We start from the raw sequence: 17,899 nt of genomic DNA, 5'->3' as shown, positions 1-17,899 counted from the left end.
AAAGCACCATCATCCATGTTAAATTGCTGTTGATTTGCTCGATAAGTGTCAGAAGACATAAGCAACAGGTTTTATTAATATCCGAATTTCAGATGTGAGGTTGTACATAATATTTGGACGTAATACACTGAAGTTCAAATCAGTTCTTCTCCCAGGCAGATGGTATGATATTATCCTTTAACACATATTATTCATGACACCTGAGTTTTTTACATGATCTGCCTCAGGTTCTTTTATTTTCCAAAAGCCATTTTCCAAAGTACATTTGCTGCACATTTAATATTTAGCGACAGAACTAATCTCACACGTTGAACATGTGGATATAAATGGAACAGTGGGAATGTAGAAAAGGTCAGGTACAGAAGTGAAAGAGGAAGCAGGCTTTTAATCCTGAGCTAAAGAAGAAAACCAATTACATACAGCGACATACAATTGAACTCATATGAAAACATTTGGTCGGATTCCCCAAATCATCTCCGATATTAAAAATATCAGTAAGTGGTTGCAGTGGCTTGAAAAAGTATTCTCAACCCTGGAACCTTTCCCCTTTTTGTCACTTTGAAGCCCCAAACGTCAATGCATTTTACCGAGGCTTTATGAGACAGGCCACTTCGCTAATGGTCTGAAACTAAAGGTGAGATGGAAAGTGGCTGACTGGGCTGGGCTCTGATGATATCTGCTTATACTACAGGGGCTCCAAGTAAGCAAGGCAAGTCTAAACAAAACTACAAAATATTGTTAAGGAGTGCAGAATGGAATGGTTTTCCACAGCAGAGACAGGAAAGCTGGAGGTAGAGTTGAAGAAGGATGCGGTTAAAATCTTTCGCAATCCTGGAAGGAAAAGATGGAGGATGCATAAGATTTGAGATCTCTAAAACCCTCATGACGTTTGTATTTCTAAACATACAGCCAGAGCTCCAGTGGAATGGTTTACATCAGAGCATCTTGTCAGATCGGTCCAGTCAAAGTCCAAACAGTAAATCGAGCTGAGAATATGTGTGAGATTTGAAAACTGATGTTCACAGGTGATGCAGAGTGCGTAATTCACATCTGCCACATAACCCCCTCAAACATAAATAATAAAATAAACTGAAATTTGCTCTACCACGTAAAATCAAAACCCATTGAAGTTTTTGCTTGAAATAATATAAAACAAATAAAACCAGGTTAAAGAGGTTTGAATACTTTTGTAAGCCACTATATTGCTTAAAGCCTAAATACTTCAGTTATCAAACTAACTTTAGATCGGTGCGTATGTGTCACGATAATCTGCGATTGGTCCTCGCTGATATGCAGCCTTGGTGTAGACGCTTCCTGCAGTTCCAGGAAAGAACTTATTCATATTTGATTTTACCTTCAGCCAAATGCATATGAGGCGCTTTTTGCCAGAGGGAACTATGGCACACAGATAAGTACAGTAGTTCAATAAAACAGCCACTGTCAGACCTCCACCTAGCAAACTAAATGGAAGCATCTGTTTCCCCGGTAAGAAGTCATCTCCGATGTAGTACTGGAGCAGATCTGTCATTGGTGTGGGTGGGCTTCAGCTTAACGGTGGCAAATGGATTGGTACCCCTGTGAAATACAAGGGAGGGAGGAAAAAAAGAAGCAGGGAGAGGGAGAGAAAGACAAATGGGACGTGAACAAAACTATAATAATGTTGCTGAATATGTCCAGACGGGGCCACAGCCAGAGACAAGGGCCCCACATTTCAAAAATCATTCAGTGAACTGTTCCTCTGAAGTCAGGCTCTTAGTCGTGGTTCCTAAACATCAAGCTGGAATGGTTTCAGTGTGCAACTCTAATGGAAGAGAAGTCATTCTGTGCCATTAGGATCAGCGTTCCCATCTATTGTTCTCAGATTTAATGGCTTCATGACATACTCGGAGGGGGAAAAAAAAACTCCCTTTCTCTGAAGAAGAGTGTCACGAATGGCCTTCGTTTTAACGGCCTTTCTCCACTTTCAGAGCAAGGCTGCAGCTGTTACTCTTACCTTGGGAAGAGTTCGGAGTGCGAGTTCTGTGACTGCGATTTCTGCAGAAAGTTAGAGAGGAGGGAGGTTAGTGAGGGCCAACCTGAAACACCAACATCAACACACTCGCTAACGGAGGCTCGGATTTTTATCTGTCCTCTACCTCTAACAAGTCGTCCACTGATGTGAACAACGCTGTTGCACACACACACACACACACACACACTTGTCACACCTGAGATGGGGAACTGGGAGCATGCAGAGGCAAATGCGTAAAAAGAAAATTCTGTTTTAATTTTGCCATTTGCATTTTTCTGGTTGGAATTGTTGTTAGCAAAGACATTTAAGGATGTGTATGAACTTCTGCCAAATGTACTACTTTGATTGAGCTTTTCCAGCTAATGAAACATCAAGACAGTAATGTTCCTATTGGTATTTGTCGTACTGACTCTGCATGCTCAGGACATGGGATGTTCAGACAACCCATTTTTCGTGGCGAAACAGCTGCTGAAACACACACTGATATCCAAAACAACAGCACACAACCGCAGACCATTCCTTGGCTCACATGATCAGCAGCTGGAGCTTCCTCCCTGCATCCACCAGAAAGAGGGCTGAGGTGTCATTGAGAACAACACGTTGCCACAGTGCCCCTGGTGGACAGATGGGCAAATACATGCACAGCACAGGTGAGGATGGCCATCAATCCCATCATCAAAGCGCTCTGAAGCCTGGCTTGTTTTTATATTTCATTTTCAAAAAGCTCGTCCAGGGTAACGTATTTCACCGATAATGTCAATCACTGGGACAAATGACAGGGTGAGTTTTTGATATTTCGTCTTCTCTTTCTTGTTGTTTAGTCACAAGCCATTTTATGTAAATAAAGTGCCCCCTAGAACTCCTACCACATATAGTAAATGTGTAAAAAGTTTTGAATTAAGAGCATTCTTAATTACAGTAGCATAATACGTAAAATAAGTAAAAACAAAAAGTTTCAGAAATTTCAATCCATTTCAGAACATTAATTTCACTGGTAAAGAAAAATAGCTTAAAGCTTTAATTGTATTGATTTTTTTTCCTTTTTCTTTTTGAAATATAATCACCATTTCCATGTTTTTTTTTTGCCATCCATTAAAATGTAAACAACTGTAACTAAAACATTTTTGTGTTTATAGTTTACTTTTATAAGTCAGTCAGAGTCTATTCGAACTTTAAATTCTGGGGATGTTCTCATTCGGGCCTTTTAACTTTCATGAAAAATAACAGATTACAGACACCTTAGTGACCTTCTGCCAGCAGACATTGTGTCTTGGAGTCATAGAAGCCCATTTCCTAACAGCGGGATAGCAGTACATGATTCAAAATAGTTGGGTATAACAACTACAACATGAGTATAACATGTCTACCTGGCAGACATAAAGAGAATACCACGTCAGTTTGTAGCTAAAGAAAGGTGATTATGACTCGCCCGAAACTACAAGTTATGAAATAATGACCCAGAACCTGCTTTGGTCAGATACTGACTAAATCAGTAATTGGGTTGAATCCAGGTCATGCTTCCTGGTCATACTAAACACTGAAAGAGCTTCACAATAATCCAAGTCACACTCAGAAACTTGGACACATTCATACACCCATATGCAGATCCTTTAGCAGCTTCGGGTTAAGTGCCTTGCCCAAGGGCACATCGACAACTGGTAGAGGAGAAAGTTGGAATTGAACACTGGAGCTTTCTATTTGTTCTTCCCTTTGAGCCACAGTCGTCCCAGATGAGACAAAGATTGTGGGTTTGATGTAAAGCAAAGATTGAATGTTTAATGTACCTCAGGGCCGCTGTTAAGTACGGGGGGAAGGATCTGTGATGCTGTGGGCTTATTTTTTGTTACAACTCCCTGGGAACTTCATGGTATCATCATCATTCTTTGAAACACTTTAAGTCCATCAACGTATTTGCTTTGGTAGTTTCTGACTTCATTCATCACCTTCTAGACCGTTTCTGTCACCACACGGCTCAACAGAGTGTTCACTCACGGATGAAGATTGTGTCGGCGGTGGAGGCGGAGGAGGCGGGCCTCCACCTTTGCTGCTACTGCTGCTGCTCACGCTGAAGGGTCTTGGCTGGTCAAACACGTTGCTCATGACACTGCTGCTGCTCCTGCTGCTGCTGCTGCCGGCGCCCGGTTGGTCCAGCAGGCTGCTCATGCTCCTGCTGCTCCGGAGAGTGGAGTTACTGGATGTAGGCGAGAGGAACCCAGTTCAGCAGTTCTGCTCATATCAGACGTAAAATTGTCCTAATTTAACGCATTTAATGATTTTTTCCCCCCATTTTTACATCTTAAACATAAAGATAAATCAAGACCATTACAAAGTATGACAGAAGGCTTTATGATATTTACTTCACAGTTAGTTGCTAAATTACTGGGCTCAGTGCCGGGATTTGTCCTCAGTTTATTGTCATAGATATTTTTCTCTGTTCCTGTTCATGGTAAAAGTTTTATTTCAACAGCTGTGTGTGGGTTTCCTCACAGCTATGGGTCACCCATTTATCCGAAGTAGTTCATTTTATCATTTCAAGCTCAAGTTTGAAACTGACCCTGTTTTAAAACGATTAGCCCCAAAAATAATAGGAACAGCCTTGGAGCAAACTGAATCTGATCTGTGTTTTTCAGGCAGCCTCGGGGAGCATGTTTAGGGTTTCGTTTCATTGCTTCACCCACTTGTTTAATATTTAGAAGAATTTCATCAATAGATCGATACTTTTTAGACCAACTTTTGCTGCAATCACAGCTGCAGGTTTTTTAAGGCTGATGTTTCTGTTTCTACCAGCTTTGCACATCCAGAAACTTACCATTTAGCTTGTTCTTCTTTGCAAATGAGTGAAACACTGCCCAGCTAGTGGGTAGGGGATTTTAGCGTGAATGTCAGGATGTTTTTTTTTTTTTTTCTTGCAGCAGTTTTGGTAACTTTCTCCTGACTGACAAATTTGCTCAATGAAATTATTTGATTCTTTTCAACCTCTCCGCAGACTGAGAGGTTTAGGTGAAAGACACTAGTAAAATGTCAGGAAGCTCTTACTGGGACAACTCAACTGTATTTCCAGTTAGTCAGATTCATCACCATCCATGGCAGATTCGAAATAAAAAAGGCTAAATGCTGAAGTTGTGTCAGGAGTTGCTCATCGGTATATGTGTGTAAATATTCTTGTATTCTTCCATGAGAGAGGGGGGGGGGGTGCCCATCTCCAGCTGCATTGGGAGAGAGGTAGAGTACACCCTGGACTGGTTGTCAGTCCATCACAGACAAGGGGCTTAAACATGTTTTCAAAGATGTCTTTGGAACTTTTTGAAATTTGTATCAAGTTTTGTGTTAATTTCTCACCTAAACTGAATAGCATCTTCACTGTAATGCCAAATGTATTTGCCAATCTGCCGTCACACACATACGACCTTGCTCTTTTCGCATAAGGCTTAATATGATGTAGGCTCACTTTTGGAGCTGCAACAGCTTCTACAAGGTTTAAAGGTGTGCTCATGGGAGTTTGAGCACATTCGTGAGGTCTGACACTGATGTTGGGCGAGAAGCTCTAGTTTATCCCAAAGTTGTTCTACAAAGTTAACGTCAGGACTCTATTTAGGCCGGTCAGATTTTTTCACACTGAGCTCGTTCAACCTTGTCTTTATTTATCTCGTTTTATATGTTTGTGTGCAATTGTTTTGGAACAGGAAATGGCCACACCAGACTGTTCTCACAAAGATGGAGCATTAAATTGTCCAAAATGTCTTTGCAGAACAATTAGGAGTTCCTTTCACGGGATCTGAGGGGCTGAGCCAATGTCTAAAAGCAGCCCCAGACTATAATCCCCAACTTGACCCAATGCAGCTTTTCATGCTTTGGTGTTTTTACTCTCCCCAAACTGGCATTTCAATGGAGGTAAGATCCCTATGTTATTTTTTAAATATGTGAAAAATAAGAAATGACATATCCAAAAAAACATAATTTATGTTTTTTTCAAGTAAGGGCATAGAGAACACTGGGAAATTTACCGGGAGCTGGGGGACATTGGGGATTCCTCAAGTTCTTCCACATAGGAGGCTGGAAACCACCCCTGACTGAAAACAAAGACAGACAGACAGCAAAGATGACATCAGAAGTGTTAATGTCATAACCGGGTGAGCTCCCATCTCCCATGCAACCACAAACACACGGTAACAGCCCCTCACGGTAACCTGTTTTCAGCAGATCCGTAGAGCCAGCCGTTCCTGGGTGGCATGTCCCGCACGGTGATGATCTGTCCCCGGTAGAAGGGCAGCAGGGTGGGATTGGAGCCAGCTGGCTGGTGCGCCACCCTGGCCCTCATGGGAACACCTCCGCCGCCACCTCTGGAGCGATAAATGCTGCCCACCGGGGACGGCGCTGCGGGAGCGACAAGCGAAACGCCAAGAGAGCAGTTAGCTGAGGCACGAACCGAGCTGATAAACAGCCAAAATTATTCATTAGAAGATGTGAAAGGCTGGGCTTCGTTTTTAGTTTTTGTTCAAATTTGCATGATAAAGTTCTAATTCATTGTTATTCCTAATTACATGCATTATGATTCTGAGCAGACTATTACATTTCCATACTAATTTCCTTTGTTTCAGCAGCAGGAGATGCAGATAAATTGATTGGGCTCAACAAGGTGCCTTTTTTCTCTCTCCAGTGAACACCAGCTTGGCAGCGTCGCACTGCAGGCCTGCTGTTTGCAGCGTTTCACAAGGGCACAAAGTTGACTATGATGAGGAAGGGTATTTAATACTGTGCAGATTGCTCATAGTTGGTTGTTGATTCCTCATTACTTGGTCTGTTTTTTTTTTTTTTTACTTTAGATAAGCAAGCTAAAAGATTAGACAGGATTTCTGCAGGAAGGGTTCAAATTTGGATGTTGTGTGCAAAACCATAAGGATGAAAAAAAAAGGGGAAATAAAAGACTGAAATAATTATGTACAATCAGATAAACTGGAATCCATTAAGAGCGCTGCAAGTAGTTTACAGCAAAAAATTAACGAGAGAAACACAATGAAGCTGAATAAAATGAAACTTTTGAAGAGGTTCTCTTGTGTTGTGCAAAAAAAAAAAAGCTGATCTATTTTTCAATATAACCACTCACCCCTTGAGGGTAGCTTGCCCAGAACCATCTCCTCTCGGATCTGTCTGATGTCCTCCGCTCTCATTCCCCCCTATAAACATGTATTCATGCATGAGTCCTAGCAGTATTTCATGCATTTGTCAATTTAATGGTCTCATAGCTCCAAAGAGCCATGAAAGCTCATAAAAGCTGCTTCTTTACTGTGGAAACACAAGCTACAGTGTATTGCAAAGCGACTAACTCCATTTTTAGCCAAATAACAACCAGGATTATAAATCCATTCAGAATTTTATGTGGCACACTAACTGTGAAGTGGAAAGAAAATGATGCACCAATGTTCCCACCCTCCTAAGTCAACAACATGTAGAGTAACGTATTAAAGCTGCAGGTTTTTAGAAGTACAAGCTTTGCACATCTAGAGATTGTACGCTCAAAATAATTCAAGTCTGGCCACATTAAATGGAGTCTGTGAGCTTAAATGTTCAAATCTTTCCACATATTCTCACTTGATTTCGGTCTGCACTTTGACTGGGCCATTCTAACACATGGCTATGCGTTGAATCTGACTATAGGTGACAGTACACAAATACATTCCAGCATGTTCAGATTTGTATTTGTAATAAAACAGATATATTTTTTTATTACAAAAAACCTATGTTTTATAATTCTCACAATTATGCAACCATTTAAATTGGGATTTCCCTTAAAATCTCAACAAAATACATTTTGGTCTTTGGTTTTACAGTGAAAAACTGAAATGATTGCTTTAGTAAATAAAATGCTTGCGCGTTTGAATCTTCTGCCTCTAACCACATTTGCTGTTTTTGACATCAGAAACTGCATCTTATGAAGTCATTAACGACAGAACCGACGGCACTCATCGTATATACCTATAACAGCGGTGACTCAAGATCGAGCATGTAATCTGTAAATATTGCTGCCGCATGTCCCAGTCAGGTTTGCACAAAGACAGGGAATAACAAGCCAGAGGGTCCTTCTGTGTACGCAGCGGATATACTGTACTGGTAGCTCACGCGACTCCATTTAATGGATCTCAGCAGCCGTCAATAGCCAAACCAAAATCCACATTAATCCCCTCATTGTTATGGCAAAGGTATATGTGTCCCTGCCTTGTCACTTTCTATTTGAGGAGCAGGGTTTAACTCAGGGACTCTTTGTTGTTTCCTCAAGCAGTGATTGCAGCTGCAATGCAGTGGATCATAAACCTTCAGACTGAGAGTCATCCTTCTGTGCTGTCAGCTTATATTCAGACTCAGTATGTATATGCAGCAGGTCTATCATCCTAATCAAAGCCTTTGTTTCCCTCTGCGTTACAGCTGCAGGCTGAATCCTCTTCTAAAGTCTCACTGACATCCAGTCGTTCTGGCTAATTCACAGATCGTCCACCAGAGGGCACCAATGCAACTGAATGATCCTTGCTGGAATTTAATGTCTTTCCTTCTGCTGGTGCTTTTGTGTTGGTGTTTTAGATTTCAAAAAGCAAATAATGCCTAGTTCTACCTTCATGGGTTTTATTCTATCTAATACGTGTTTTAGAAATTTAGAAACTGAAACAAAACGCAACAATGGGAATTTGCACTAGTTTTCAGTTTCCGAAGACATATTCCGTTCCACATAAATGACTCACAGACTGGACAAGGTGTTGCTCAGCGAGTGGTTGACACTCTTAAACTTACAGTGTTATTATAAGCAGGTCTGGTGGCACCAACTTCCTCTGTCCAGAAATCAGCTTTCTGCAGAAGAGTTCCTCCTGTCTGACTCATAAAAAAACAAAAGTGAATGAACAGAGTCCATCAGCGTGGGAAGTCCAGCCTTTCTTCTGCAGGTGGTTGAAGGATATGTACTACAGGACACATTTAATGGCATTCCTGGTAACCCCCCCACAAATAAATCTGTACTTTATTGCAGTAGTGCAATCAGAGGCCACCGTTTTTCTAGTATCTGCTCTTTGGAAGTGCTCATGACGCCAGGCACCCTGACATGGTTTCCAGGGCATATGAAGCTTTCCCACAGGTTCAGCCCCTGTTCTGCAACAGGTCCACTTGGACTGGCTGCTGCCAAAAAGCTCAATCTTAGTCTGATTTTCGTTTAGGTCCCAGTAGCTTTTAGCAAACTCGACGCGTTTTTGATTGAAGCCGAAAAAAAAATTAATGGTTGGTTGTTACGGAGACAGAGTGATCCCAGGATGGCGTGCTTTACTGTGACTCTGTAACAGTTCAAATGGGCCCTGTGTCAATCAGTACTAAACAGAGGCTCCTAGAAACTCCGATCAACCTGAAAGTATCTATTATAGTAATGTCAATGGAAATGATTTCTGCATATTCTTAACATTTAATCCTCTGCTGCTCATACAAGCTAGAATTAGCAGCGCAGCTACGTGCTAATGTAATTTAAAAAAGAGACAGTTGAAAACTCTTATGAACAACTGCCTTAAAACTTGTGGGATGGTTTTTGATCCATTCATTGATTTTAGTCATGTGGCGACCATTTGGCAACAGCTGGAGGAAGCGAGGGTGCGTTTAGCAGTTTTCAATATTGACGTTGCCAAGGATGCTGCTTGAATGCGGCCATTTAATAACCACCTAGCTAAGAGCAATTAATCAGATGCGAGCATTTGAGCATTGGTCACATTAGTGATAAGAAGAAGCAGAAAGACACAAAACATTTTGGATTTCAAAGCCTTACATATTTTACCATGTGGCGAAACACAGACTTACTCTTCCACTGGAGTAAGTTTGCGTATCTACGAAGGGTTTGCCCTTTGCAGGGAGGCCACTGTGGTCACATGAGGGCACCTTTACATGTTTTACCATGTGACGAAACACAGACTAACTCTTCCACTGGAGGTGTTCAAAGTTCAAACGCACAAGCTGTTAATGTGAAACCGCTCCTCCTGTAGAAACTGTGAAGCTGCTATGAGGGGAATGATTCTTGATTATCAAAGGCGGAAATGCACACAAAGAACAATAAAATCTCACATCATCCATTCCGCCTAATTTCGCACTCTGTACCCTAACCCTAACCTAGCTGTCTTATTGACATTCGTTGTCATGGCCTGAGTTTGATTGCTCATCCCCATGGCAATCAGAGCAGATAAGCCGCTGGAAGCAGTAAAATGCAAGCTGTCTGGCGTCATCTGTATACCTTATTCATAAGTTGGCCGATGGACTGCATGAGGCCACAGTGTTTCTCAGCCAAGAAGCGGTACCGCCTAGCCTCCTCCTCCAACGCCTCACGGTGGCTCTCCCTCAGGAAGTGCTCATGCTCGCTAGAGTCCTGGGAAAACACAGAACAGAGAGTCGATCCAGAGCGAAGCGAGCGACGGTGCCGGCATAACAATAAAACGTCTCCCTTCGGGAGGAAGAGGGGGAAGACGAACAGACCTGGATGGGTCCTCCCCTCCGCTGCCTCTGCAGAGCTGCTACCTGGTTATGAACCTCCGTCTCATACTTCACCCTGCTGTCCTGTAGGGACAATTCACATCAGATCCCTGGGAGTTCGTTCCAATTCAAACCCTCCAAGGTCAACAGGAGCAATCTGACATACAGCTGTGGTCAGATGTTTACATACTCTCATTATTGCCACAATCTCACCTTCTTGACTGTCAATGATGCATCTGAATTGTTTTTTGACAATAAAACACACAACTTCATTGAATAAAAAATGTATTGGATTCCCATATTTGAATTCATTACAGGAAGCATGGGATACTGACAAAAACAAGCGTAATGAAAGGTGTGGTAAAACTCATCAAATATGTTTGCAGATGGCTGTACAAAGGGTGTGGTGTCTCTGCAACTTCCAGAGAACCAGTCTGAATTTTGTGGATTAAAGAAAATCCAGGATAAATCCAAACAAGTGCAGCCAGCTACCGTTAAGACATACTTGAAGTTGTTTGTTGTATAATCCTTCCTGAAATGGGGATGGGATGTGAACTTCTGATTAGATTGGAGAAGATCACGTCAGAGATGTTTTTGTGAGGCATGCCTTGTTGACAGTACTACAGGACAAATGGCTTCATCCAGAGCTATATAAATTCATAAATCTTATCATTTTCTGTTTTCATTTTATTGTTCACCCATAAAAAGGTTGTAACTTTTCCTCATGATGACACAATCTGTCTTTTCTCAACTCGTTCACTCACTGAGATGTAGTCTTTGTCCAGCTGAATGTTGTTCTGCATCACCAGCAGGACTTCCAAGCTGAACTGGCGGAACTGGAAGAAGAGAAATGGCGCTTACGTTTTGCTGTGAACACAGACCGACGGAGGACTAGTCTGGTAATCTGATCAGCACTGATGTCATTTACCACTCCCTCCAGCTCCAAGGTGAGTCTCCGTTGGTTCTCAGAGATCTGAATCAGGACATCTCCTGGAAGATAAGAACACGGTTTGATGTAACCGGATTCATTCGTTGATCATTAACCTGTGGTGTACTTGTAGCTTTTCTTTCCTCATATTGGTTCCAGTTTTAGTTCGGTGACGCTCAGGATTTCAGCAAATATTTAAATTTAGCACTGAGGTGGCTGTCCAAATAGGACTGAGTTCAGAACAATGTTCAATAAGGGCCCTGAGGAAAAACATGGAGTAGAGAGCTGATATCGGACAACAAAATTTTTTTCCTGCCAACAGAAAAAGATACAATCCTCAAACAACCCACACAGATTTGCCCAAAAGACAACCCCACAAACAAAGGCATATTACTGATTTATTGGTCTAATCTGCTGTTAGCAGTGGCTTTTTTCCCTACCCTACCAGATTTATGCTGAGTCGGATCTGTTGGTAGGGCAGCAAAGGTTGGGCCAACAGAATATTAAATCCTATAGATTAAGAATGGGAAGTGACTTAAACTCATACAAGTGGGGAAGCTTATAGCAATATAGTGTATCTTTGCCACCAAGCAGGGTGATGGGGGTGGTAAGACATATAGGAAAAAACGTCTTTAAAGCAAAGAGCAGCAGCTTGGGGTCACCGAGTCTCCACAATAACTGTTTTCCTCAAAGGCTGCTGCACACATCTTCGCTAAAGCCGAAAATGGTGGGGGACGCTGGTATCGCCGTTCCGATTTTATGTTTTTACCCCCATGTGCTTAGACACTGAACTGTTGCTCTGCAAAGCTCCAACGATAGACAGACGCGGGCCCAGACATCTGTCAAGACCTTTTGTTTGCATGTAGAAATGATTCACACTGATAACAGAAGATTACTCCTATTTATCTGCTCTTTCACAGTACTAAAAAACACAAAAACAAAAAAAAGGAAATTTCATGTTGGGATTCATTAGCTCAATGGAAGGACTGCACAATCGCCCTCCGTGCCAGCTGTTTAACCTGGCATTGCTCTGTCATAATGACTTTAGGTTAAGTGTGCAGAGAACGGCCCGCTGGCTATCATCATTTATAATTCATGTCGGATTTTGCCATCAGATTCAACGCTATCCACATGAAAGGACACTCAAACTATCGTTATGAGCCAGCAGAGCTTTGATCTAGCAGCGTGTAGGAAATATGACTGAACAGCGTGACCTACGTGCCGACGGTTAAATAATGTGGAATAACCTCCTTAGAATACGCTTTCACGCTCACTCCGAGGAATACCCTCAGCAGTGCGCATTACGGAGTCACTGTCATGTTTGCAGAGAGCAATAAAACGCCGCTTAAGGGTAAACTTTGATCCGCGTGACACAGAAGAGCCCGCGTTTAATAAGTGACCATAAGAACAAACCGAACACATCCTGGTGAGCTGAGCTTGTGTAAGGTAGCTGCGCCCGACGGCTCTGACATACCCAGGGAGCGGGAGGACAAGGAGTAGAAAGCTCTCTCTCCGATCTTTGAAAGTTCATTGAAGTAGGCCTCGCTGCTGACAGCGAGCTCTGAAACACACAAAAAAAAAAAAGATTCGTGTCACGCTTTCGGGATTACATCTTCCGTACAAACGAGTTAACATTTATCGCAGCGCCTTTTCAAAAAGATTTTCACACGCCTTGAACTTCATCCCATTTTTCCATGTTGTTTTATTAGAATTTTATGTGAGAGACTGACGAGAGCACATAAATGTTAGCAGGACTACACACAACAAATGAAAAATGAAAACGTGCATCTATATGCAATATGCAATGTGTGTAATGTGATGTCAGTATGAACCCAGCTGTCCTATGGGGGCATCAGAGGTTTGTCGGAGAACATTAGAGAACAAACAGGGGCATGTAGACCCAGGAACACAGCAGACAGGTCAGGGGTGGAGACGTTTAATAAAGCAGGGTTAGGCAATAGAAAATATCCCAAGCTTCTTCTGCCCGTCTAAACCAACAGCCCTGGGAAGGAGAGCATCAATCAGAACAGTGGTTTCAGTGACTTTATAATGCATAACACCTCTGGAGGGGCTGCAGAGACCCGTAGCTCAGGTGGCAGCACCGATCGAGAAGCCTGCTGTTAGATCTACACGCCACAAATCTGGCTTTTGTTGAAGAACGGGAGGAGGATGGTCATTGTTGAAAGAAAGCTGTGTGAAGTCCTGATATTTAGGGACAGACCAGTCAGAGGAAATCCTGGAGGTAAATCTGTTAGAGACCACACAAGGTGCAGAGGTAACCTTCCAGCAGTTCAATGACACTGAAGTTTTTAGTGTTAGTTTGGCCCAGTCAGAGTCCAGATTTAAATCAAAATGAGAATCTTTGCAAGTGCTTGAAAACTGATGTTCACAGACCCGACTGAGATTGTGTCATGAAATGGTGCAGAGAAGGCAAAAAGCAGTTTTTCTACAAGATAAGAAAATGATGCATTGATACCTTGCCTTGAGACAGACTGACGTCTAACGTCATGTTAGTCAATAGCAGCTAAACTGGCAAAAGTTTTGGACAGGTGTGAGTTTTTTTTGTTGATGTCAATTCAACGCTCTAAACGATAAGTTCTTTAAAACTGAAAGTTTTTTCTAAGAATCAGTGAGGGGCAGCAGAGCGCTGCGTGGTGCGCAACAGAGAGCTGAGACTGTGTGAAGGGAAAGGAGAGAACAGAGAAAGAGACAGCAGATGGAGGGAAAAAAGAGTGAAAAAACAGCAAAAGCACACAGATTTGATGAGTCAATTTACTCCTTTCAGAAACTTTGAATCCTGTCAGTATGACTTTATCTCTTACCACCTTCAAGCTGCAGCCTTTTGTTGTAAAATCTTCCACTGCAAATGAAATACTTTTTCAAAACAAATCCTACCGCTTAGAGGTTTTATGTTTAGCTCAAGGTACTTATCTACTTTCAATGTTTTTTCATTATTTTTTGCTAGCTGTAAGATAGCTGCCATGATGTTATTTTGTTCATAACACATTAAATTAACAAGGACCTAATTCACATAAAATGACTTAAGAAACAATGTTTCAACACTCTGGCAGCCTTCATAGTGATCTGGATTTCAGGTAACGTGTGCTGCTGCTCTCCTACTCTGCAAGTAACCTGTTTTCATTATCAGCCAACTGTGTCAGCAAAAGAAATGATAGAAAAAAGAAAATCTGACATCCGATCATTTTTCAATGCAGTAAAATTCCAAGTAGGTACAGAAACCATGTATTATGACAGGCAGTTGGATATTATCCTCGAAAGCTCCGGAAATGCTTCTGGGACTGTTCTGTTGTGGTATTATTGTGTTATGTAAAAAAAAATAAAAAATCTTCATTCATTTAGACATGTAAATAAATAATGACAGAATTGCTGTTAGGTAGAGCTGTGTTTGAGAAATTAGGAGTTGTCAAAAGCAAACATTTATTATAGGAGACTCATAACCATTCCTGAGAGACAACACAATGAATCCTTGTTTCTGAGGAATTTTACTGTTTAATAGCGGGGTCATTTATTAAACAGTTTCTGCTGCGTGTACACTTGTATCTATTCGGAGCTTTATATTGCTGTAAAGGTGTTGTAGTAGCGATTAGATCAGAGACCTGTATTTGATGACCACAGCAATCTATGGATACAAGCCAAACTCAAATATAAACCATCTTTGTCATGTTTGATGTACATTGCCGCTTATTAGTCATCATTAATCCTGCAGATTGAACAAATTATACATGGTATATGGGCCTAATAAGGGACACTGTGGTTACAATCAATATTGCTACCATTTTGGTTTTTAAGTATACATTTGGCCATACCATTTCAATCAGGTTAATAACCAATTATTCAGCATATTGCATACAGTACTGATGAGAATTCATCTTTACATTTCACAACATTACATTTCCCCGTACCTTTCGGCGTCCCCTGAAGGAATAGTGCTTGAGAACTCTGAGTTTGTTGCTCCCCGAAGCAATGAAATATCATTTCTGCCCTTGTGACCTATTATGCCGTGTCACACTTTTCAGACCTCGATATTAACAGAAGGTTTTAGGGACATGCGTATCATCATCTTTCCACCTCTCAATCGCACAGTGTTGTGTTGCTCTGTCAGATGAAAACCCAACGTAACACAACGAAAGCTGTGGCTGTAAAGTTACTAAATGGAAGAAGTTCAGGTAATAGGAACATTTTAATAGTAAACTGCACCAGAATGGCATGGGTTGCTCATTTATAACAGATTCTATAGTTTTGAATACATCCTCAGTATTGCTGAGTTCAATAAACCCTCAAATCAGGATGCAGCTAACGCAGATTAATCAACCAATCTGAGACTGTTAAAAAACGGCTTTAAGTACCCGTACGATTTGTTTAACTTACAGTAAAGGGCTTAATAAATAGAATAAACAAGCACCATTTGAATGAATGTTGAGGGAAAAGCTCATCCGCCTAAGGTTACAGCTCAGCGCTGCACACAAAGAGGAAATAGCAACCCTGCCGCAGGTGGCACATAGGATCTTAATCTATATTTCATGTCTGTCAGGCTGCTGGTGGTGCCCTTACTGAGCCACTGTGGATGTAGCATTTATGATATTTAATAAAATTATCAAAGCTCCCTCTGTGTATGTCTGTATTTCACCTTTATTGGCATGTTATGGTGTGTTAAATTAATGACATTTTCTATATGAGCGTGGAAATGTTGTATAAACCCAAAAAAGCTGTATCACAATGATTTACCTATCCTGCCTTCTTTGCTTTCTTTCCCTTTTCCATATTTCCTCATTTTGTCCTCCTTTCTACCGTTCTATCCTGATTGCTTCCCTCCTTTATTGCTGCTTCCCTCCTTTTTTCCTTACCTTTGAAAGCATGGGCGTAGCTGTTTCCCAGTGAAACCAGTTTCTGTAGACTTGGGTTGAACTCATCAGTCAAGCTCTGTTAAGGAAAGTACAAAGATGTATTCACTAAAGATTCAGTAGAATTGTAAAAGATAGTGAAAGAAATCTGACAAAGAATCAATAAAAGAACATCTTTTTTCACTCAGTAAGGCTGTGCACACACACTTTCCCTGACAAGCAAAGACTTTGAGTTGTTCTCAGGAAAAACGAAATGTGTGTTTGGTAGGAAGTAAATTAAATGGTTCAAATCGTTTCTTCAAACTGCCCTCCAACTTAGGGCAGCCGGCTCACACAAAGAACTTTTACTCACCAAGTAAATCCCCAAGGTGGAGCGGTGCAGCTGATCACTATTGACCCCCGACATTTTCACATCTAGAATGTTGCAGCAGTCAGTGAAAACCTTGAGGAACCCCAGTAGCCGACGTGCCAATCATCCAACAAGAGGGAGCCAGCCTGTAGAAGCAAAGGCGGGTCGAGTTGAATCGGACTGGACGTGGAGCTGAGAGGAGAAGGCAGCCTAGTGTGATGGAAACTAACACCAGCACTGCCTGAGAAAGACGGGAGTAAATTATTAAACACGGCTAAACCATAAAACACACTCAACCACTCTGTGTGTGTGTGTGTGTAAGAGAGAGAGAGAGAGGGAGAGAGAGAGAGTGTGTGTGTGTGTGTGCGTGTGTGTATGTGTGTGTAAGACTCACAAATTATGTTTTATTTATGGCTCGAACAGAGATCTGTGTTCATCGCGTCATACAAAAACAACAAGTGAAATGTTGTTTTGTTCCATTATTGCTCTGTTTTCTATTTTCAACATCAATACAAAAACTATATGGACGTTATTTTGAACTAAATAATAAAAATCTACTGACCCAAAAGTTCATGTGGCATAGCCATATAAAAAAATCTTTGGATTAAAAACATTGAATCTACAGTATTTTTCAGTCTGGACTTTGACTAGGCCATTCTGACGCATGAAGCTCAGGTTGTATGTTTGGGGTCAGTGACCTGCTGGACGGTGAAACTGCTCAGAAGTTTTCTGAAAGGATTTTCCTTTTCTCTACTTCAACTATCATCCATTTAACTCTTGCCAACTTCCATGTCCCTAATGAAAAACACAATATGTCTCAGAGCATCAAACTACCACCACAAGGGGGCTGGTCTGTTCACGTTGCTCTGATCAGAACAGAGTGCCTTACATGACTTGTTGGTTTATTCTTGCTGTTGGAGTCCAAATATATGCAAAACACAACTAACAGCTGCGCATTCAATAAACACCATAGCCTAGGATTTCTGCAGCTTACTCAGAGCTACCACGGCAGTCTCAGCTGCTTCTCTGACCTATGTTCTCCTGGCCTCTCCTCAGTTTAGGTGGACAGACATAAATTGGTAGGATCACAGTCATGCCACAGTCATTCAATTCTTTCTGTTTCTCGACTCCAAAAGCATTCAGTACAAGAAAACATGACTCACTGATAATAGTTCAAACGAAAATACTAGAATGAAATGGGATCGGGGGAATGTGTTACATTTTGTCAAAAAATATTTCAGAGACAGAAAAAGTTTCAAGCAGTT

The 17,899-nt window shown here is 41.5% G+C and overlaps 1 protein-coding gene across 1 annotated transcript; it reads right to left on the bottom strand.

Moving 5' to 3' along the window:
- Positions 1–56: 56 nt before the first annotated feature.
- Positions 57–16,867, bottom strand: baiap2l2a (BAR/IMD domain containing adaptor protein 2 like 2a). Its single transcript, XM_012873082.3, has 14 exons — positions 16,638–16,867; positions 16,289–16,364; positions 12,898–12,984; positions 11,424–11,485; positions 11,260–11,331; positions 10,499–10,579; positions 10,260–10,391; positions 8,792–8,869; positions 7,116–7,185; positions 6,199–6,385; positions 6,016–6,081; positions 4,004–4,202; positions 1,994–2,034; positions 57–1,575 (listed from the first exon to the last, which is right to left on the bottom strand). Exons 1-14 carry the CDS (start codon positions 16,689–16,691, stop codon positions 1,494–1,496), a joined length of 1,287 nt encoding a protein of 428 aa, XP_012728536.2. The 5' UTR covers positions 16,692–16,867; the 3' UTR covers positions 57–1,493.
- Positions 16,868–17,899: the final 1,032 nt, after the last annotated feature.

This window comes from Fundulus heteroclitus, chromosome 16, assembly GCF_011125445.2.
Source record: "Fundulus heteroclitus isolate FHET01 chromosome 16, MU-UCD_Fhet_4.1, whole genome shotgun sequence".
Lineage (NCBI taxonomy): Eukaryota > Metazoa > Chordata > Actinopteri > Cyprinodontiformes > Fundulidae > Fundulus > Fundulus heteroclitus.
This window is presented reverse-complemented; position numbering and strand designations above follow the sequence as displayed.

Excerpts from the sequence above, each read along its gene's own strand:
- baiap2l2a (XM_012873082.3), bottom strand. The coding sequence starts at position 16,691 with ATGTCGGGGGTCAATAGTGATCAGCTGCACCGCTCCACCTTGGGGATT. Across the intron at positions 16,365-16,637 it reads CCACCTTGGGGATTTACTTG|AGCTTGACTGATGAGTTCAA; the intron begins GTGAGTAAAAGT and ends TTTCCTTAACAG. Across the intron at positions 10,392-10,498 it reads GGAGGGGAGGACCCATCCAG|GACTCTAGCGAGCATGAGCA; the intron begins GTCTGTTCGTCT and ends GTGTTTTCCCAG.